General features: G+C 37.4%; 1 protein-coding gene across 1 annotated transcript in view; it reads left to right on the top strand.

Annotated features, from left to right (window-relative positions):
• Nucleotides 1-21,852, top strand: part of LRP1B (LDL receptor related protein 1B) — a 631,162-nt gene that overhangs the window by 531,261 nt on the left and 78,049 nt on the right. Inside the window, exons 58-62 of the mRNA XM_066553313.1 lie at nt 1,584-1,706; nt 5,417-5,598; nt 7,856-8,055; nt 19,669-19,857; nt 20,621-20,769. Of these exons, the coding sequence (XP_066409410.1) occupies nt 1,584-1,706; nt 5,417-5,598; nt 7,856-8,055; nt 19,669-19,857; nt 20,621-20,769 (843 nt within the window). The remainder of the gene's footprint in view (nt 1-1,583; nt 1,707-5,416; nt 5,599-7,855; nt 8,056-19,668; nt 19,858-20,620; nt 20,770-21,852) is intronic.

Raw genomic sequence — 21,852 nt, 5'->3', positions numbered from 1 at the left:
AAACCAAAGATGTGCAGGCAGTCAATTCTCTGTATTAGTCTTGATTCTTTAGGGAACTTTTACAGTGTTGTGGAATATATAGAGATAAGGCCATATTTTTTTTCAAATTGCTGACTTTGATTTATAGAATGTTATGAAATTGTATGAAGTATTATTTTGTATTTGTTGACCTGTTGTCTCCTTGGTTAAGTAAGAATTTGAGGTGGGAGTTTCTCTGTAGATGCAATTATACCAACAGGAGGAAAGGAGGCAGGAGAAGTGTTTTGCAGCCCAGTTATGACTGACAGAGCTGCAGCTGGTTTTGTGAAAAGTGTCTGCATGTGTATGATATTTTTGACAAATGAGAGTGGTCTTCCTACACTGAATTGTTTCAGGCTTTTTATAATGATGATTTGTGCAGTTTATCTCCTCTTTTCCTCTACATTTTGATCAAAAGGTAGATTTACAGTAATTGCACAGCAGTAGTTGGTGGATAAGCCGTGTATCAGTTTCGGTATGATTAAATATTGTCCTTAGTTGTTTACTTCAGAGCTGGCTGGTCCAGCACACCCCTTCCCAGCAACGAATTACACTAAACAGGGAGGCTGCTGATCTACCTGAGAGCAGGATGCCATTGGGCTGATAAGGGAATTGATTAACTGACCTTGAATTTATAGAGGGAATACAGACCACATCCGTTCCTTTCAGCGCTGCTGCTCCCTATTTCATTGATAACAACAAACTGGCATATTAACAATAATTGTGATTTCACTACCTATCAGGACATTCAGCAGGTTATGGGGCAGATAAGGAAATAAGAGCCATCATATGAATGCAACCTTCTTCTTACTTATCAGCCATTTGGGATGAAAAGCCATTATTGTATGACTGCTCCTCCCAGCATGTTGGAGTACCTAAGATATAATCACCATTCTCTCAAAATGTGTTGGCTTTGTAATTGGAGCCATAGGAGATTCCCAGGTTCCTGCTGGATCTCCAACTTTCATGCTTTTTGGATCTACCACTGTGTCTGTGTGTATCCACACACACAGATAAATAAATACATATATATAGAGTACCTATAATATAGCATCTAAGTCAAAACCTCCTCATTCAGGAATTAACATTAATGTCTTTTTGCACCATTACCATTTTGAATTCCTGATTAATTTATATTACTAGGGAATTTTTTTCATTATTTAAATGTCATAAAGATCATACTATTTCTGATTCTCCCATTTCATTTGCCAAAGAAGGGCTAAAGGTAGTAATCAGCAGTTAAACTGAACAAAAATTAGAAGTATTTACTGCCAAATTTCATTTAAATAAGAGCATAGAAAAACACAGGAGCCTCATTTAATTTCATGTATCATCTGCATTTTTTTGAAGTGACACAGTTAATTTGTCACCATATTTATTTCTGTTACAGTCTTTGTCTTACTCTGTTTACAAGTAATGTATGGAAAAGAGAGGGAAGTGCTTCAGAAATATGCAGACAGTAAAATAAAGCATTAGGAATTTTAACTGTGTTTTGCATTCTGAATGCTATCCAGCAGTTTGTGTTCAAACATTTGAATAAAAGCACTTTTTTTTTCTGTTTTTAGGGGCTGAACAATGTGATTGCAATAGACTTTGACTACAGAGAAGAGTTCATTTATTGGATTGATTCCAGCAGACCAAATGGCAGTCGCATAAACAGAATGTCTTTAAATGGAAGTGACATCAAGGTAATTGAGGATTAATAATGTCACTACTAGAATTATATTTTTTGAGTGCTTTGGGAAATGCTCCCTCATACATTTAACCCAGATTGGGAGGCTTTGGTGTATGAATACAAACGCAGCATGAGCTAGTGAGTCCTAGTAAAATTTAATTGCATTTGTATCTTATTTGAAGTAAAGATAGGCACAAGGAGAACTGCATTTAGGAGCTAAATTCCTTATGACTTATCTGACAGCTTACTGAATTGGCAGTTCCATGTGGCTTCCAGGATGCCAAAGAAAAAAGAGAGCTATAATTAGGTGTAAGCTGTGTAAATACACTGGTGTATTATTTCTTCCTATGTGACATTTCCTGTGATCTTCAGTTTGTTTTTGTTTCACCTCCACTACACTGATAATTAAAATAACTCAATGTCTTTGCTGTGAAGGGTAAAAGTGCACTCCCATTTCTGCACAGCCTGTTCTGCCTCTGTAGTGGATTAAGTTCACAAATCCACTATAAAGCACATTTGTTGACTTGTGTGAACATTTTCCCGGAACTGGTGATAAGCAGTAAGAAATGCTTTGTTTATTCTATTATGTCTGACCTTCTGAAACAGGGACCTAAATGAGCAGCAACATATCCTGTGAATTTTGTTCCCTCTCTGCACACCAATAAACATGCAGAGAGAAAAGATTTGTGTTTTTCATTCTCAGTTTGGTGTGTGGACTGACACAACCTCAGAGCGCGTCAGCTTTGCTCCTTATGTGAATTAGGGTTTGAAAATCACTGGCTCCAACCTCATTTGCATCCTTCACACCAAAATAATAGTTCTTAAAAAGAAAAAAAAAGCAAGTGGATGAAAATCTTCTGGCAATCTGATTGCATTGGGGTGAAAGTAAAACTCAGCATGCACTCAGAAGTTGTACCTGTGTAGGGAAAAAAATAGAACACTGGCAAGTGTGGGGTTCAAAATCCATTAAATCCTTGAATCATACTTATTGTCCCTAAACAGTTTCCAAAGCATCCTCCTCAGCTTCTGTCCCTTATGGATGGTTCAGTTTTATATAAGGGCTGGGGATTATTCAGACTCTTTATTTCTAATCCTCACTATTTCAACAACAAAGAATTATTCCCAGTTAAGAGTGTTCCAATAGCCAGGTAGGAGACTATCAAAATTGCTTTCTACTGATTCATTATTAATTTAATTTTTTAAAAAAAGGCATCAAGAAGTTGAACAACCACTAGAAGAAAATTAGGATGAGGACATGGAGGATATTTAATTTTTCCATCAATTTGCAATTTGCACAAGTGTCATGTTGATGAAAATTTTGCTCGTATAGGATGCCATATGCAAAGCAAGAATCATGAAAATAGGTCCATTTAATTTTCATACAAAAAAAAGGGGGTTTTGTGTGAAAAACTTGGCCCAGATTTGGCCTCTGAAAGCTAAAAAAAAAGTGAAAAAAAAAGCAAGAATTATATACTTTCTAATATAAATATATACTTCTAATAATTATATACTGTCTATAGCTGTCTAATAGTCTATCAGTAACCTTTTATGCAGTGCCAAATTTTTGTGGCTCTGACTTTCTTATTAGGTTGCTATAGGACATACTTAATAAATGACATTATTAAAAATTAGTTCAAATGAAAGTATTATAATTTTTATTTAGTTATTTAAATGCTAGTGTTATTATTTCTTATCTAGCCAACCTGTTTGCATCTTTTAATGGGGTTGTTTTGTCAAGAGAGGGAGTTTTTATGGTTTTTTCCCTGATGAATCTCTCATTTTATTATCTTCTCACTTGTTATGTTATTTTTTGCTATAAATAGATCAGCTCTCAGTGTAAGTGATGCTATTTGATGTATTGCCTCGGATTCCCCTTGCAGGAGATGGCATTTCTTCAGCACACCAGCTCTGGGAAGCCTGGTGGCATCTCATTTTTCTTCTGCCTCTGCCCATGGAGGAGATACTGAGAGAACTGAAATGACAGCCCTTTCACACGGCTGAGTTCAGTGTTTCATGGACAGTTTAGATTCAAATGTTAGTGGGAAATGCAGTCAAGGGCTGGACCATGCTCATGAAGTGCCACACTGGTGGTCTCAGTGGCTGGGACAGGCTGAGGTGACTCTCCTCAGGAAAAGTCATCAGAAAGAGAAACTCATTATTTTGGTTGATGCTCTAGTGCAGTGTTTAGACAGCCAAACCACTACCTACATTTTCACAGTTATCCATTTCTGCATGAAATGTCCCTTGTGCCAATGCAGCAGTTGCTGCAATTACACATTTATAAACTGGTGAAGCTGGTAGTGTGGAGGTTTTAGAAATTAGAACCTCTCATTCCCATTAAAAAAGCAGTGTATCCTGGAATTTAACTTTTTAAAAAGATTTTATAAGATGATAAATTATGTAACAACCTGAGAAGGTGCTTTTACAAATTCATAACTATAAAATTGATTTAAAGCATCTCACCATATCCCTTTTTATCTTGAAGGCTTTTCCATGTCTTCAGATGGTAAATAAATTTAAAACTAGCACTTTCAGTTATACATAATACAGGTTTATACATGAAGCTTATAGTCTGGTGCCCATGCTGTTGGTGATGAAGATAACAGTAAATTAGAATGTGCACCACAGTAATAAACCCATTATTAGTGCTTAAGAAATCTCATACATTTTCAAGTATTGCTTTCTGAAATGTAGGGTTTTTTTCTGAAGTTCTAGTTGCACAAACCTTAATCAGGAATAGAATAGGTCAGGATAGATCTTCTCAGGAATAGAATTTTCAAGCCTAGAAGAAATTGGTCTCAAATGATTATGAATATTCAAATATTACTGAATACTTGGCATGAAGTACTCCCAGACAAGCTGGACTGACTTATGCCATGATGAGGTTTGTAATCACATATCTGTAATATATCTAGAAGAATTTGTTCAAGTCCCTGAATTATCCAAGTCATCAAAAACCTTGAGAATAACACATCCCTGTCAGTAGTCTGTAGGATTTCCAGTAGGTGACTGAATTGCTTTTGTCTCTTAACAATGTAGTCCTTTTGAAATTTAATTAATTCTTGGGAAATTCCTCATTCTTCTGCCACATGAATGCTGGAAATAAGAGCACAGTATTTCCTTTCCAGCCAGTAACTCTGAGTGCTCTCATGGTCTCTCTGTCACGATGACATATGGCACTACTGTGACATTAAAATGAAGAATATGCTGATGGAGGCTGCTGAGAGAAATGGGGAGATGAACAGCAGCAGATGTGCTCAAGGGCACACTGTGGGGAGAGCAGCCACATCTCCACTCTGTTCTGTGGAACAAAAAATGGAATATGAAATGAAAGGGAGAAAAGTGAAAAGTTTGTGTTTGTTTGATTTATTTCTTTTTTTTTCTTTTTACATTAAGAGAATACTAGGTACTTAAGATGAAAAAAATGAAAGCTCAAAAGTTTTTAAAAGTTTGTGCATAATGTTGATAATTTCCTCTTTACATTATCATAGTATGCTCCATTCTCCCTCACGAGGAGGAAAGTGTCACATTGTTGTAGCTACTTAAGTGTCATTACCTGAGAAGTGTCAGTGTTTAGCAGTGAATAATACCCAGTTTTTACATGCTTTATGTCACTGTACCAAATATCCAGTCTCTCACTATCCTGGCATCTGTACCGCTCAAATTATTGTTCCTTTTCCCAGTTATTTAGATAAATAATTAATGTAATTTTTGCTTTTCCAGGTAGTTCACAATACAGCTGTTCCCAATGCCCTGGCTGTAGATTGGATTGGGAAGAATCTCTACTGGTCTGATACTGAAAAGAGAATTATTGAGGTGTCCAAGCTCAATGGCTTGTACCCAACTGTCCTTGTGAGCAAGAGAGTGAAGTTTCCCAGAGATCTGTCCTTAGATCCTCAAGCTGGGTATGAAACAGGAAATTTTCAGTACTTCCTACTTAATCCTCATTTGATATTAATTTTTTTAAATTAAAAAAATACATAGGAAATAATACTTAGTTTTTTGTTGGCTTGTGTTTTTTTTTAATCTAATATTCAGTGATAGGACAAAGTTGTTGTGTTGGTCTGGACTCTACCTAAACAAAGAAAAGCAGTGTTTTTCCTTGCATAAAAATATAACCTATCTAGTCTACTATTTTTTTCAAGATAAAAGCTATTTTCTACTATTTCTTAGGACTAAAATTTAATTTTCTTGTAACTGTACCCTTTCTTCCCTGTAATATTGGGGAGGGAGGATGCAGACCTTTGTTTAATGTTTTCAAGAGATGCATACATGGGATCTTTCTGTGGTTGCCTGGGCATCCCTGAGTAGGCAAAAATCACTCTACAAAGTTAGTACACAGAGTCCCAGTCTTTCAGGAAGACTTAGATATATAAATAAATAGGCATAATAACTTACTCGAGGTTCTTTTTGGTGTGTATAGCCGGCTTTCCAAAGCAGTTTTTACATTTTTATTGCTAAACATAAGCCTGTTTTCATTTATTTTAATATAGAATTGTGCTGGAATAAAAATTCAAATTCGGAGTTATAATTTGAAATGGTGTTACTTGAATCTTGGGTTTGGTTTTTTTGGTGGGTTTTTTTTTTCCCCTCAGAAATGAGAAATGCTTAGTGAACCATCCTGCTGCTGCCATGCAGTTTGTTTCCAAAGAAAACATCTTACGTTAGAGAGAGTGGAGAAGGTTTCCTCTGTGTGCTGCTTGTGTGGAGCAGGCTGGGTGCCAGCACATTGCACTTGTGTGTTGTAGGATACCTGTAACTGTTCTTAGCATCACCATTTCCTCCTGCACACAAATTCTGTTCCAGGTGGTTATCAAGGATATGAGCTGCATCTGGATTTTGGAGAGCCTGTCCAAAGCCTGTAGAGCAGAATCAGCTTCCCAGCTGGAAAGATCTGTCCTGAGGTTCTGAGTAATGGCACACAACAGCAGCCACAGGCATCCATGTACTAAATAATGGGATTTTTCTCCCTTTATGGCAAACGTGCTCTGCATTGTGGTTAAATAGCATGTTGAGGGGAAAATTGCTGCTCAGCTTTCTGACAGTCTCTCTCAGTGTTTCACCCATTTTTAAACCCTCTGTGCAAGAAACTGTTTTAATGTTTTGCAGCTAGTACTTCCCGAAGCAATTCAATTTGCATTATGTGGCTGCATAATAGCAAAAAAAAAAGTTTTGTAACATGTGTAAAAAAAAAAAAGTAGATATAATATCATATTTCTGATAAATTTATTAATGATGCCATTTATGTAGGATGTGAGATTCACAAAGTCCAGTTTGAGTGGTGCTTCAAATTCTAAGGTATCAAGACTAAGCCATTTAAATGCACATTTTATTAGTCTATAATTAATTTAATAAAATCACACCTGGCAGGGGGTTTCCTATTCAAATCCTTTACATTCAGCACACCTATTTACAGACAGGTCCAGAAAACTCAAAGATTTATCTGGAAGGTGGAAATATTGTAGACTAATTACTGATTTATTCTTGAGATCAACTAAATAAATTAAGCATTGAGCCACAGAATAGTTTGATTAAGAAGAGACCTAAAGATCATCCAGTTTCAAACACCCAAGACAGGCAGGGGTGCCATTCACTACCCCAGGTTGCTCAAAGCCCCATCCAACCTGGTCTTGGACACTTTCAGGGATGGGGCAGCCACAACCTCTCTGGTCAGTTATTGCTGCTGATGCCTTGTGAAGGCTGACCTAGAGCAGAGACTAGATGGACCTAAAGAATAAAGTAGGGATTTATTAGAAGGTTTCAATAGATCCACCTTGGGCAGCACAAAAGCCCAGCCAGAGCTGCACCCAAGATGAAACAAAATGGTCACAAAATAGATGACTGGTCACGGGGTCTCTCATTTTTATCAGTTCTGGTGCCTTTGCATATTGGAATTAATTGTCCAATTACAGCTTTAGATTATGAAGTCCTATCCTTCTTGTTTTTCTCTCTTCAGCCCACGTTTATGCTCTTGGGGCTGAGATTTGTCCTTGGTCCCCAGGTAGAAAAGGAATTGTTTTGTCTCCCTGCTCTGTGCAGAGAGCTTACTATCCCCTCACATGAAGCCCAGACCCACACACTGCAGTAGCACAGAATCTGAAAAATGCAAAAGCTAAAACCTGAGGCATCACAGTTACTCAGCTGCTGTGTTTGGTTCCACAGGTACCTGTACTGGATTGATTGCTGTGAGTCCCCTCACATTGGCCGTGTTGGGATGGATGGATCCAGGCAAGCTGTGGTTATAGAAACACAGATTTCCAGACCTATGGCTCTCACCATAGACTATGTCAACCACAGATTGTACTGGGCTGATGAAAACCACATTGAGTTTTCTGACATGGATGGATCTCACAGACATAAAGGTTGGTCAACACTTCAGTTGTTTTTTTTTTTTTTTTCTTTTTGATGCTTTCAATGTTATGTATAGTTATGTAAAAATTGTCCTTTAAAAACCTTTTTACCAACCTTTTTTGAGGATTTTTTTTCCTTTTATCAATATATTAAATCAGCTTTTCATTTTTGTTCTGTTATTGATATTAATACCTTTTAAACGTGCAGTACTATGTGTTTGTGGGAAAAATGTCAAATAGGAAAAGAAACTCTAGGAACACAAGCAGTAATCTGAGGCACTCTTTCAATTTTATACCTTGGCATATATAGACAGGTTCTTGATTAAGTTGCAAAGTGAGTGAAACTTGCTCTTCAAAGTAGAAGGGATCCTCTGTGCCATGTGTCAGAATAGGGGGCTAAAATCAGCCTTTTCTCCTGCCTCAAAAAGCCTGGAAAAGCTATTAGTCTGCTCAGCATGAGACCAGTATTTCAAATGTAATTTGGGGCTTTCCAGGTAGATGGGTGAAATAATAACTTTTGAAATACTTATGTAATGAACTAATCCTTATCTCTGTTTTGCTTCTCACCTGACAGATAATTAAACAGCTTGTGTCATTTATCTGTAAAGTATGCGAAAAATTAAAATTCTACACTATGATGAATTGTTCTCATATTCCAAATTGTATAATTAAAGAGCTTTCATTTTAATTCAAATATATGAAATTATAATTTTTTTGGGGAATTTTATTTGAGATGAAATTGTTACCTGAGCTCCTTCCTCAAGCTTTACCCAAACCTCAGCACTGCTGTACTGCTGGTAAGACTTCATGGATCTGGGCTTTTTTAGGCTTTTATCTCATACTGGGTGCCTCCAGGTCTTCTCCAAACCACAACTGATGAAATAACTACTTTATTTTCAGATCAAAGGTTCACCAAGAAATAAAAAATGGAAACCAATAAGTTTTCTAGCCCCTGCATTCATGAATTGTAGGTTATAAATGCATCATGAATAATTCAATGGCAGTTGTCTGAGATGGTAGATTGGAGACACTCTAGCAGTAGCTACAAGAGCTGCAAATATTTCTATTAATCTCAGCATAATTTCCATGGGTTTTTTTTGGGATGAACACCAGTCAGTTCTAACCTGCTCACCTAAGCAGCTCTCACTCAGATATAGCCCTGAGCTGGAATCCTGCTGACATTCTGCTCTTCTGACAGAGGAAGCAAAGCTCCCTACTCCTCTTGATGTCATTCCCTGTGCTGCTATCCTGCTATTTTCATTCCCATAAAATTATCCTCTTACTCTTCTTTCTGTATCTTTCAAAGGAAAGAAGTAAATAATTGCCAATGTGTCTCTCTTAGCCCTAAACTGACCACAGTGGTCAAACCTTTCACAGTCTTCCCTTTCAGCCTGAGAGTTTCAGAATTTCTCTTCCCCCAAAAATGTCCTCATGTCACTAAATTCAGAAGATTGCTGCAAAATTCCATCCAGACCATCCTCAGTGTCCATTGCCTTGGCTGGTCTCCAGCCTGTGGGGCTCTCCTGAACAATTGGATAAAATCAGTTTCAATTGCTCTATATCTGCAGAGTTAATGTCTTCTTCTGAGGATTTCTATTTCTGGAGAAGAAGGAAATCTGTCACACTGCCACAGCAAATTTATCCAAATTTGGTACCAGTGACATATCTGAGGCAAGCTCCAGAAGCAATAGTGACTTTGTGTAAAGCTGGAATCATGCTGCTTTTGAGGACATGTCTCTTTGAAGTCCAGATGGTGTATAAATATTCAAGCCATAAGAAATTGAGCTTTGGGAGAAAGATCCTGAGGTATTTAAATGATATGAAAGCAAGATTTTTTTCCTTAGGCAATCATTGTGGAGGATGAGGTTGGAAGAGACCTCATGGATCACCTAGTCCAGCCTCATGGATCACCTAGTCCAACCTCATGGATCACCTAGTCCAGCCTCATGGATCACCTAGTCCAATCTTTTCTGGGAAAAGCATGGTCTAGATGACCCACAGCCACGGGTCCAATCCACCCTTTCCTTGGGAAGATTATTCCAATGGCTCAGTGTTCTCATTTTGAAAAGTTTTCCTCTTGTCTCCAGTCGAAATCTTCCCGAGAGTGACCTGTTCCCATCACCCCTTGCCTTTTCCATGTAAAAAGGGAGTCTCCATTTCTTTCCAGCCTCTTTAAAGGCTGGAATGTGGTGATGAGGTTTCTCTTTTTAAGAGTGAACAAACCCAGTTCTCTCAGTCTTTGCTGTCATGGCAGCTTCCGAAGCCTTGGATCATCTTTGTGCCCCTTGTCTGGATCCTCTCCCACCTGCCCACACCTAATGCCTCTCGTCGCTTTCTGCTGTCAGGAGTTTCACTCAAAACATCATTAACAGATTAAAATGAAGTTATAGAAAAGTTTCTGTGGATTTAACAAGACAGTGATAGAATTCTTGGTGTCTGAAACAGATGAAACAGCCCTGTGGGTGCTCCAAGGAGAGCTTTGACAGTTTTGCAGAGTTCACCTTTAATTATCAATTTACCTTTAATCAAAGTCTTTTCCCTTTCTCCCTGCTTTCTCCTGGAACAACCAACCAAAAACAAAATTAATTTCTTTGTGATTAAGCACAAAACTACAAATATTTTGGATGATGAAATTTAACCATTGTAAAATAATTATTTTAATAGGGGAAACTCAGGGAAGTTCAGTGTTTCGAGCTGTGATTCCCCCTTGGCCTTCTGATATCTGTAATCCACACTGATAAGCACTTAAATGAGAAAGATTAGGTTTTATCTCTTGTGATAACTGTGTTCCTTGAAGGCATGTTTTTCACATGGATTTCATGGTCTGTTTTCCTTTGTCGTTTTGGACATTTTCTCTTGTCAAAGTTAACTAAGGGGGTGATGGTTGAGTTTGCTCTTATCCTTTGTGTTTTCGAATGGAGAAGGATAAGGGCATGGATATGGCAATCACAAAATACATTTTCATGGAGGAGAGGAAAAAGTGTGAACAGGAATGCTGTGAGTGATGCAATCTGAAGTGCTAATAATGGCAAACTAAGCATTTTCTCACCTGATTCTGTGACCTCTGAGGATAAGGCTGGCTTGCTCTGAGGTTTTTTCCTGGGACTATGATTTTTGGATCTTAAAATGTCTGTTACAAAATCTATCAGAAAATGCCACAGAGATTTCAAAAGACACAGCAAATAGAAGTAACTTGCCAGAATGTGGCTTTCATATCATTAAGGGATGGTATGAGACAGTGTGCAGTGTTCTGTGCTCCATATCAGATAATTTAGGATAAACACAACAATCTTAGGCTAATTATTGACACACTGTCTGCTAAACCAAGGAGTGTTTATTACATGAAATGGGAGTTTACATGTATTTAGATATTGGTGTTAACATTTCTTCAAGTATGGGGTTTTTAAAATTTGTTTATTTCTTCTGAACCTTAAAGCTTTTTGAGGAGAACATCTGCTGCTTTTCTCTTGTAAAATTCCTCTGCATTTCAACAGAGAAATTGTCTTTTATAATTGCCAAGAGACTCGTAGTAAGAATTTTGAAAACATGCTAACTAGGCCAGAAATCTTAGACTGCTTGGGAGCTCTTCTTGGCGCTAGGGCAGTGATGACCTTGCTGAGCTGTTTGAAGTTTAATGCTTGGTTATATAAACTGTCTTTAGAGCTTAGCCAATTCAGCACTGCAGCATGCACAAATGTTATACACTGTAAATGATTAAGCAAGTATTGAAGCACTAATCTGGCTAAGCACTAAGCTGGTTTACTTATGTGAGCTTTAAAAAAAAAAAAAATAAAAAATTTAAGAATTTGTCAGACTTAGCTGCTTTCTATTCCCACAGCCCAGAGGAGATGCAGGCTTCACAGTTCCTTGGGTATCTGGCTGCTCCTTGCAGGTTTTCCCAACCTTCAAGGCTCCTAAATCCCGGAGCTGCATGCATTCCCCCATTTCCCTTTGAAGATGAGCATTTCAGTAAAATGAAACTATAAAAAGGAAATCTGACAGTCCAGTTTAGGAAGTACAGAAACTTCTCCGAGATTACGCCTTAAACTGTGTCAAGTTGTTGGTTTATACTGTAAAAACAAAAAGTTGGGTACTACAATCCTTCATCTGACAGGGGCATGGAAATTAGGCAATGGAAAAGTGTTGCACTTTAAATAAATTATTATTGTTAAATTTCTTCTTTAGGTTTAATATAGTTAACAGAGAATAACTTTCCTGGAGGACCTCAATTTGATAAAAACACCCTGTTCTTGAGACAGCTTCTGCCTGAATGTTTGCAATTCTCAGAATTGGAGAGTATATATGCAAGTTTTGAAGTAACAAGTACAGAGGGTTTGGACATTACAACCACTTTAATTTTTAGGGCCTGTAATTTCAAATGTTGCTCATTGTAAGGAGTTTGCAGGTAGAAAATTAGTATTTGTGTCTAATTCTGGACTCTGCCTCCAGAGTTTTAAAAGAGAATATGTCCAATTGTTTATAAAATTGTCCTGATGTAGAAGTGATCTAAAAAGATTACAGAAACCAATTCCTTCCAGATTTATAGTGGAGGTTTTCATAGCTCAAAAATTAGAGAAGTCTGAAAGAGGTTTTGTTTCCCAGAGTAGATGAGAAGTAGTTCTGATATGGCAACAGTTTTTTCCCCAGCTTTTGAGGAGTCTATAGAATTATTCATTGTATCCACATCTGATAGCACAAACTGATAATTGCGTTCTCTCCATTATTGACTTCTAGATTCACTTTTCATAATTGTTCCTATAAAATTCTCCAATCCATATGTCTTCCCAAATCTGATTATTCTGTTGGGTTCCTTCTCTTTTAAAGGATAATATTCAGGAGAAATTGTTCAGATTCACCTATATTAAAGGCAATTCACTCAGTTACTTTACTCTAATGTTCCCCTGTCTCCAGTTTATGAAGACCAGTTTATGAAGGTGATGCCTTGTGAAAGCTGACCTAGAATGGAGACTAGATGGACCTAAAGAATAAAGTAGGGATTTATTAAAAGGATCTCCTCAATGGCTCCACCTTGGGCAACACAAGAGCCCAGCCAGGGCTAAACCCAAGATGAACCAAAATAGTCACAAAATGGATGACCAGTCACAGGAACTCTCACTCTGATCAGTTCTGCTCCATTTGCATATTGGAGTTAATTGTCCAATTGGAGCTTTAGCCCATGCAGTCCCATCCTTCTTGTTTTTCTCTCTTCAGTCCACGTTGTTTATGCTCTTGGGCCTGAGATTTGGATCATTTGTCCTTGGTTCCCAGCTAGAGAAGGAATTGCTTTGTCTCCCTACTCTGTGAAGGGAGCTCACCATCCCCTAATATGACGCTCAGAAGTTCACACTAAAGCAGCAGAGAATCTGATAAATATAAAAGCTAAAACCTGAGGCATCAAAGGTTGCCAGCAGGTTGGTTTCTGTATATTGCCATGGTCTGGGGAAATATACTCAAATTAGATTATAAACTTCTAAAATAGTTCACTATACTTGAAACTTCTCCACGAGCTGGACAAACTTCTCCTTGAGCTATCCCAAATTTTAAGGGATGGGGATTACTTTCCATGCAGCTGCTCCTGTCAGGGGGCATCGGGACAGAGAACATAAACCAGAGATTTTCTGTTTTCTCTCTGTTCCAATCAACACCATTGAAAACAGGAGGATTTTGATCAAGGCAGTGGCAGTGTTGGACAGCTCCCATGGTTCCAGTAGAACACAAATGAGATAAACCAAAGTGAACCAGTGGTTTATGTCCTCACAGTTGGATGGTGGCAGGAGAGGGAAAGATAAAAGAAGGAATAGCTTGGGGGTCACTGGGAATGGATATCAAAACCAAGACAGGAGTCTAAGGTGAGGGGCTGGCAGGCAGGTAAAAGGTCTCTGTAAATCTGAAAAATAATTTAAAAACCCTTAAAACTCACTAACACACACAGTTATTCTACTCAAATATTGACTTGTATATATTTGAGAGTAATTTATTACTGCTGTGTACTGCCATGGAGTTACTGGCATATAAACAGCTGCTCACAGTGAATTAAAAAATGTAATAAAACATTTTAAAGTGGGACAATGAAATATTGCATTCCTAGTTTTTATCAATTGGTTTTATAGGCAGATTTTGAAAAATTTATGCATCTCTTCTCATGGTGTTGTTATATCTAATAGTGAAATTTAATATCTCAAACACATGAGTGCCTAAAGATGTTTAGATTTAAGGCTTAATTTCCTGCTTCTTTAGTGATAGCAGTTTGGGGATGTATAACAAGTTTTGTGTGACTTTGTTGAAATATTCTCAGTTTTCATTGTTTCAGTTATATTTTTATACTGGCAAAATATCCCACCACTGAATGCTAGGAGTTTTGGCTTTCATACTTAACCCAATATGGATGTGTCTGGTATATATGATGTATATATTAATTTTGCAGAAAGAAATATTTATGCATGAACATGTTATTAAAGACATGAGTAATAACATCCTAAAACTATATATATAGACTTAGTCTGTATAGTCCATGAATATTTTTTTGCTGTTCATTGAATTTGACAGGTTTAGGTTTCTAGACCCCATGTCCATTTCATAAAAGTAATAATGATTGTAAAATGTCTCATCTTTAAAATAGAATATTTTAATGTAATATACTTAAATTTAATTATGTCTGTCAAAACTACATACTTTGTCACAAGCTTAATAGACATAATCTTATTGTCATTATTCATTATTAATTTTATGGACTAAGCACTTCAAATTCTTTATCAAAGGGAACAAGCATCAGGAGTAAGTAGTATAGGAAATAAAAAAGTATTGACTGTGTCTCAGAGAGGCTCCAAGTTGAATGTAAAATTAGACAGAAACAGCTACAAGGGAATTCACTTGGCAATGGGATGGTAGGGGCCAGGAATTGCTGCAGAAGAGATCAGCAATCTCCAAGTAATCTGGTTAAGTGTTGTTCTTCCTTGGTGCAATTTGTCTTTGGAGGGTTTGTAACCCTTCCTAGGAGATTGCCACTGGTTCCATTTAGATGGAGATGTCAGTAGGCTTTTTGTTTCTGTTTTATTGCAGTTCAGAAAATCAAGTTTCAGGAAGTGGAATTCAAAATAGTGTAGAATGTTTTTTCAGGTTGGGTCACCCATGTAAGTTTTCTGTATTTGGGTGCCAAAATTCTTAAACAGAAACTGCTCTAATGCCACAGGGAGCTAGAAACTCATTTAAATTGTTGCTTAACAATAATTGATTACTTTTAGCATTGGGTTCCCAGCACCGGCACTCTAGTTGGGTGAATTTTTGGGAGGAACCTAACAGGGATCTTTCACCCCTTCTGTTTTTTGTAGATTTTGCACAAGGGCAGGGCAAGGTTGCAGTCCCTTGGTTTTGGAAATGGAAGGGATACATCCCTTTCTGTCTTGGAAGTGATCAACCATCTTCTGGACTTGATAGGGCACTGATAAATTTGATATTTTAATATAAATCTGTTTTTTGATAACTTTGATAATTTTGTTTTTGTTTTTCTCTTAGAAGGGGTCAACATTTGTCCTTCAAAGGACACTTTTTCTTGGTACATTGATTTTACCATCCACCAATGAGACCTTTTTTATTATTATTCATGTTATTGTATTTGCTTTTCTATTTGGAAAAACTTGTGTTTCAATAAGAGCCAAGGGATCTGGGCTTCACTTCTGTATGGCTTCAGGTTTTGTAGCTCAGGAATCCTAGATGGAATGATTTTCATTCCTGAAATCAATTGAACATTTTTTTTATGCTTAAGTAAACGTGCTCAGAAAATATAAGGGAAGCAGAGTTCACTTTTCAGAGAAAAGTAAACATTTGTATCACAAATATGACTTACAGCCTATGAATTTATATTCTTGGATCAAAATTGATACAAAATGCAGGGGAGAGAGAGACAGATATACTTTGAGTCTGTCATGGTTCTCATAACCATGTCATGGTGTCTACATAACTATGTTCCCTCCTGTGGCTCTTCTCTTAAATTCATGCAGCACTTTATCTTCCTTTATTATGTTATATATTGTCATTTTTGTCTTCAAGTATCTAATAATTTTTATTTCCCACCACTTCTGATCTGTTACAAGCCTCCCCGTTTTTCCCTTTTATTCCCTGCCTGTGTTTTTTCCTCCTGTTTTCTGCAGCTTTCTGAAAGGCCTGTGCATTCCTTCTCCTTTTTGCCTCTTCTTTCTTGCCCCTTTTCTCATCTGCTTGTTTGGGATTAGCCCTGTTTGGGATTAGCATTCAGTGTCAGAAAATTATGCATTAAATGAAACACCACTAGAGAATCAGAGTTGGCAGCAGGTGTGTTAGAGGAGGAGGAAGTGCAAGGGACTTGCCCAGCTCTGAGAGGAGGAGGTTGTGGAGGAGAAAGGAATCCCAAAAGTAAATGTTTTAGCTTTAACAGAATATATTCCTTTCTTACTAGTGGTTTTGAAATGGGATAAAATGTTTTCAAATAGCTGCAGAGGAAACAGAGGTGCTTTGTTATGACTAACCTGCCTTTACTTTAAATTCATACAAAATAATCTGGTTTTGCAGTGCTTTACAAAGAAAGAGGAACAATTAGTCATCCTGTCCTGTTTAAAACTGATTCACACCACAGAGCTTGCTGTAGGGTTTATAATTAGTATTAATTAGGGTTAATAATTAGTATTAGACATACAGTATTAGTACTGTATGTCATTTATGATGAGATCAATCAGCTAAAGCTTTTTTGGAGTTACAGGAAAGAGTGGAAAAAGGAAGTGGGTGTTTCTACTACTCCATACATTTTTAAAAAAATCAATATTCACTGCCTGAAATTTTGGAAAGTGTGAAACACTGATGTCCTCAAAGGCAAAGAATAAAGAGCATGAGAAACTATTTTACTGCTCCATCAGATAATCAGTTGTAAAAATGACCTCAGTTTTCTGTTCCCTTTTGTTTGGTCATTCACAGTTGATGGGAACTGTAAATTCTAGAACCTCTTACATGTCAGCAGTTCTGATGTTTCCTTGCTATAACTTACTAAAAGGGAAAGAAGAATTGTATTCAGCTGTGATAGAACTATTCCTTAAGCAGTAAAGTCAGAATTGCTTGCCTTTCAATACCTGTTTTAAGAAAACTCTCTCGGGCTTTACAGGCTCATCTTATACATTGGGTTTTATTGGTCAGCTTAGAAGAAATTTTATAAGTTTTTCTGTTATGTAATTATTATTAACTCTTCTTTTATAAGAATTTTATATTTTTATGGTCAGAGTAGGATTTTTGTCAGAAATATTTGTCCAGTGATTCTGTAGTTATATTCTATTTTACTTCAAAGGGATTTTCATTTGCATATATGTGTACTATTCATTGCTTTTTTAATTGATTTTTTAATAACTTTGTTTCACAACAGAATACATTTAGCTTTAACAGCTTTAAATGGTGCAACTTTGTGTTGATTGTGACCTAATGAAAAGTTAATGCAGAAGCCCATTAAAATTACAGAGTTGCTCAGAAATAAAAATAGTGACAGGACAAACTGCAGCCTGAATCTGTGAGTGCTGAGACACTGAGAGTTTTAACTCCATAGCTATAAATGGTAATAATAGGAAACCCAGTTTTTAGAAACAAATATATTTTGCCATTCTTCTTTTAAAGAACATAAAAAAGAGAGTCTAATAGTTGTTGCATTGTTATTGATGAGGTGGGTTTATTTTTAAGAAGTTTAAAAGAATTAAGCTTTTCAACCTGGTACTTGCAGAATTTATTTTTCTTTAAATAAACGAAAATTGTAATTGAGTCAATGAACAATGTTCTTCTGTGCAATGTTCTAACTGTATCATTTAATATTTTGTGCCATACACTTAACTTGGCTTCTCTCTTAATGCAGTGTGATGGGACAATTCAGACAGTGTAAGGCAATCTCCTGAATCTTCTTTAGCTCATGAATATAAAGTTTCATCTGGATTTTGATGTATGTCTAATCCAATGAAGGCAGGATAAATTGTCTGGCTACCCACAAACATACACAAAACCAGAGAATAAGCTTTTTTTCATATATCTATGCTTAGGATATGGGGTTTGCTTCCTGGATAGCCAAAATAAGAATGACTATTGGGTGTATTTTTCATTGGTGGGTAATAATAAAGATGATGAAATCAAAATAATTTTTTTTATTTAAATCTCTTCATGTATGTTAATGCTTTTATATGCTGTTTTATTCTGATTTTAAACTTAACTTTGATCAGAAAAAGAGAAAATAAAAAAAGGGGTTTTTTTGTCTTTAGAGAGACTGAAGTGAGACCTTTGACGTCTTTAATTTGGTGCCAAAAGTAGAAGCAAAGTCATAATTTATATAAACCAATACTGTCTCAGAACTGAAGCAAAAATAAAATAATTAGTTTTATAGAAAGCTTCAGGGCCTCATTCAGGGCAGCTGCTTCTGATGTCCCATCCTTCTCCTCCTGTCAGCCTGGTTTGTGTTCCTCATTGGAAACATTCCACAGTGGGACTCTAAAAGTCACAGAAATTATAAGAGCTTTTCTTGTACTGTACCGTGTATGGAACTGTAGCAAGGACCTCTGTAATGAGGATTAGGGTTAAAATTGCCAAGATTTCTTTAGACTTTGACTGATTTCTCGGAAATGATCTGAAGCTCTTTCAAAAATATCATATTCTTATTTCAGTGTGATAGATGTGCTTCGTGGAGACATATAAAAAGGGAAAATCATTTCAGGCCTAAGCAGCAAGGTCTCCTTGACCAGGAGCAGCATGCCCTGCACTGGAGTTCAGTACAGGGAGGATTGCTGGGTAGAAAATTGAATTTTCTACGTTGTTGTTCCATATACTCAGTACCAGTCATCAGATCTCAGTGAGCTGTAAAATGTTCCAACAGGAATTTGAGATTTGCCTACTCTATGTCAACACTTTTAAGGTAAAAAGATGCAGAAAATAAGGTAAAGGTGTTAAAGATGTGCTAGTTAAATGTGACAGTCAGCTGCTCTGCCTTTTCACCTCTACCAGTAATTAGATGATTCAGCAACAAAAGATTATAATTTACAAATTAATTATTGTGGTCAGATATTCTCCTGTAACATTTATGATTACTCCTATTGATGTTAAAAGGAGGAAGAAAAAAAAAAGGTGGCATTCAGCTACTGTTTACCAAGAACAAATACTTCAGGTTAAGGACTGTACTGCAGGATAAAAAATGCTCCAAAGCTTTTTCTCCCTTTTGTCCTTCCATCCTTTTCCAAATGATGCTGGCTCATAATTCTGTGGTACTGTAGCTATGGACTATTTTTTTTTATATTGTGCGGTTGGTGATGCTAGAAATGATCAATAATCCCTCTTACTGCAAAATTTTTTTAATGTCACTTTTTGGTTATTTTTCCTGTCTCTCTTGTCAGTATATTTTGATGAAATAAAATGCTATTAATTGTATGAAAGGGTATTAAACACAAAGCATCAGGAGATGTTTATGTTATGTTCTGGTTGTTTTCTAATAATTTTTATTCCAGTAAAAGAGTCAATTTATGCTGCTTATGCAGAGTAGGGAAAGTTACAGTGGGGAATATTTTAATACTGTGCAGTGGGGAATGTATTAGCTGGCACTTTCCCAAGGGTGAGCATTAATCTGAGGATCTCTCCTTCCAGTCCCTAACCAAGACATCTCAGGGGTGATTGCACTGACATTGTTTGAGGACTACATCTACTGGACAGACGGGAAAACCAAATCCCTCAGCCGTGCCCACAAAACCTCTGGCTCAGACAGGCTCTCCCTGATTAACTCGTGGCACACCATCACAGACATCCAGGTGTATCATTCCTACAGGCAGCCTGATGGTAATTATCCTGTCTCTGCTTCCCAAGCAGCACATGGATGTATTTAACTGAGTAGCCATGTCCTGAGGTACTGCATGCTCATTTATCTGCAATGATTGTTTCTGTTCTGCTTCAGATTGTGGAAGTTTTCAAATTACAGTTTTTAAACATAAATCTGTGATTAATGTTTTAAGCACATCCAGTATTAAATACATATAAAAAAACTTGTTCAGTAGAGAGATAATTTATGTGCTTAAAAATTAACCAAAATACTGACTGAAAGTAAAGAACTGTTAAGTTGCATTACAGTACAAGTTACCATTTTTTAAAAGGGGAACAGTGTGTTATGGAAACTTTTAACCTGGTCCTTTGAAAAGTATTACTATTGCAGAAGAATACTGCTAGACTGAGGGAATGTCAGAGAATGTGAGTGGTATGATTGTGTCTTATCTGCTGATATCACTGTATTTGAATTGTAACTGAATGCTATTTGGCAATCGACCTAGATAAGCTAATTTTTCTCTCATTATATTTAAAAAAAGAGCTTTTTTTATTCCTCTCATTCCTTCAGTACTGAACTTACAGCCATGGTAATAATTCATTTTTGCATACAACAGAGAACAGCTTAAAGGCAGCAGGAAGAGTTTGCCTCTATGGGTTTTTGATTTAGGACATTGCATTGTAAAGACAGCACACGGCACACAATTTTCTTCATCCATAAAGCAGATACCCCAAAGTGTGCTGAGACAAAAGTCTCTGAGCTACCTCCCTGTTCTGTCCACAGTGTCCAGACACGTGTGCACGCTGAACAATGGTGGCTGCAGCCACCTGTGCCTGCTGGCCCCTGACAAGCTGCACTCCTGTGCCTGCCCCACCAACTTCTACCTGGCCGCGGACAACAGGACGTGCCTGTCCAACTGCACTGCCAGCCAGGTATGGGGTGCAGGGGATTGGGCTGCTCTGCTCCTGCTGTGCAACAGGGAATGGGGAGCTTCAAAAGGAGCTCAGCACTCGGGGGGGCACTTGGAGCGTTACGAGATTGAAAGCTCGCAGTGATGTCCCTGCTCGGCTTAGCCGGGAGGAGCTGGCTGATGGAAGAGGAATGGGAGGGATGGAATCCAGCCTGGAAAATAAAAACTTTATTAACAAAAATAACAAAGGGGGTTCAGGGTACAGAGCTGGGTCCAAAGAACCTTTTGGCAGGGCAAATGCAGCCAGGTATAAGGGAACAAGGTCCAGTCAGGAGGGTGAGCTCAGAACATGACCTTATAAGAAAAAAGTCCTGAACCAACAGAGAAGGAGAACTGGAAACTTGACCAAATATAGGATGGTTCTATTAGCATACCACTGACTCCCATGAACCCACTCTTCCCACCTGGTCAGGCGTCCCCTCCCCTCAGTGCCCTGCCTGCCATGGGTTGTGGCCAAAGCCCTCTGCAAATGCATCTGAAGCAGGAATCCCAGCTGGACCAGATTCCACAGAGCGTTTCGTCTCCAAGGCTGTTAGTGGGAAACACTTGCAAATGATTTTTTCTCCAGAGAATACAGGACTTGTTCGCTTTCAAATGTTGGTGTTCCTGCCAGTCATCAGAACAAACAGAGCCGCTAAACCCGTAAAAATAGCCTTGAAAAAACATTTGTCTGAAATATCAAAATACAAAGTGTGTGTAACAGTGATTTGGGATGCATGAATGAATTTTGCATTAAAAAAAGAAAACAACCTCAGTCCAGTTAGAAATATTGGAAAATGATAGACTTGTGTTAAAAACAATCCAATAGGTAAAACAGAAAAAATTAATCAATTAAAACACTAAACTGTATTCCCTATTACTTAAAAGACTCCTGAACACCAAAACTCCATCCACTTAAGACCCATATGACCCTGATCCCTGATTTTTGCAGGGTTTTGTCTCTGCAGTTTAGAAGGGAATGCAAGTATCTTCATAACAACATCTCAGAGTTAGTGCCTATTTCCTGGAAATAACTTTCTGATGCCATTTTGACAGCCTGAATTCC

This window comes from Molothrus aeneus, chromosome 7 (genome assembly GCF_037042795.1).
Source record: "Molothrus aeneus isolate 106 chromosome 7, BPBGC_Maene_1.0, whole genome shotgun sequence".
Lineage (NCBI taxonomy): Eukaryota > Metazoa > Chordata > Aves > Passeriformes > Icteridae > Molothrus > Molothrus aeneus.
This window is presented reverse-complemented; position numbering and strand designations above follow the sequence as displayed.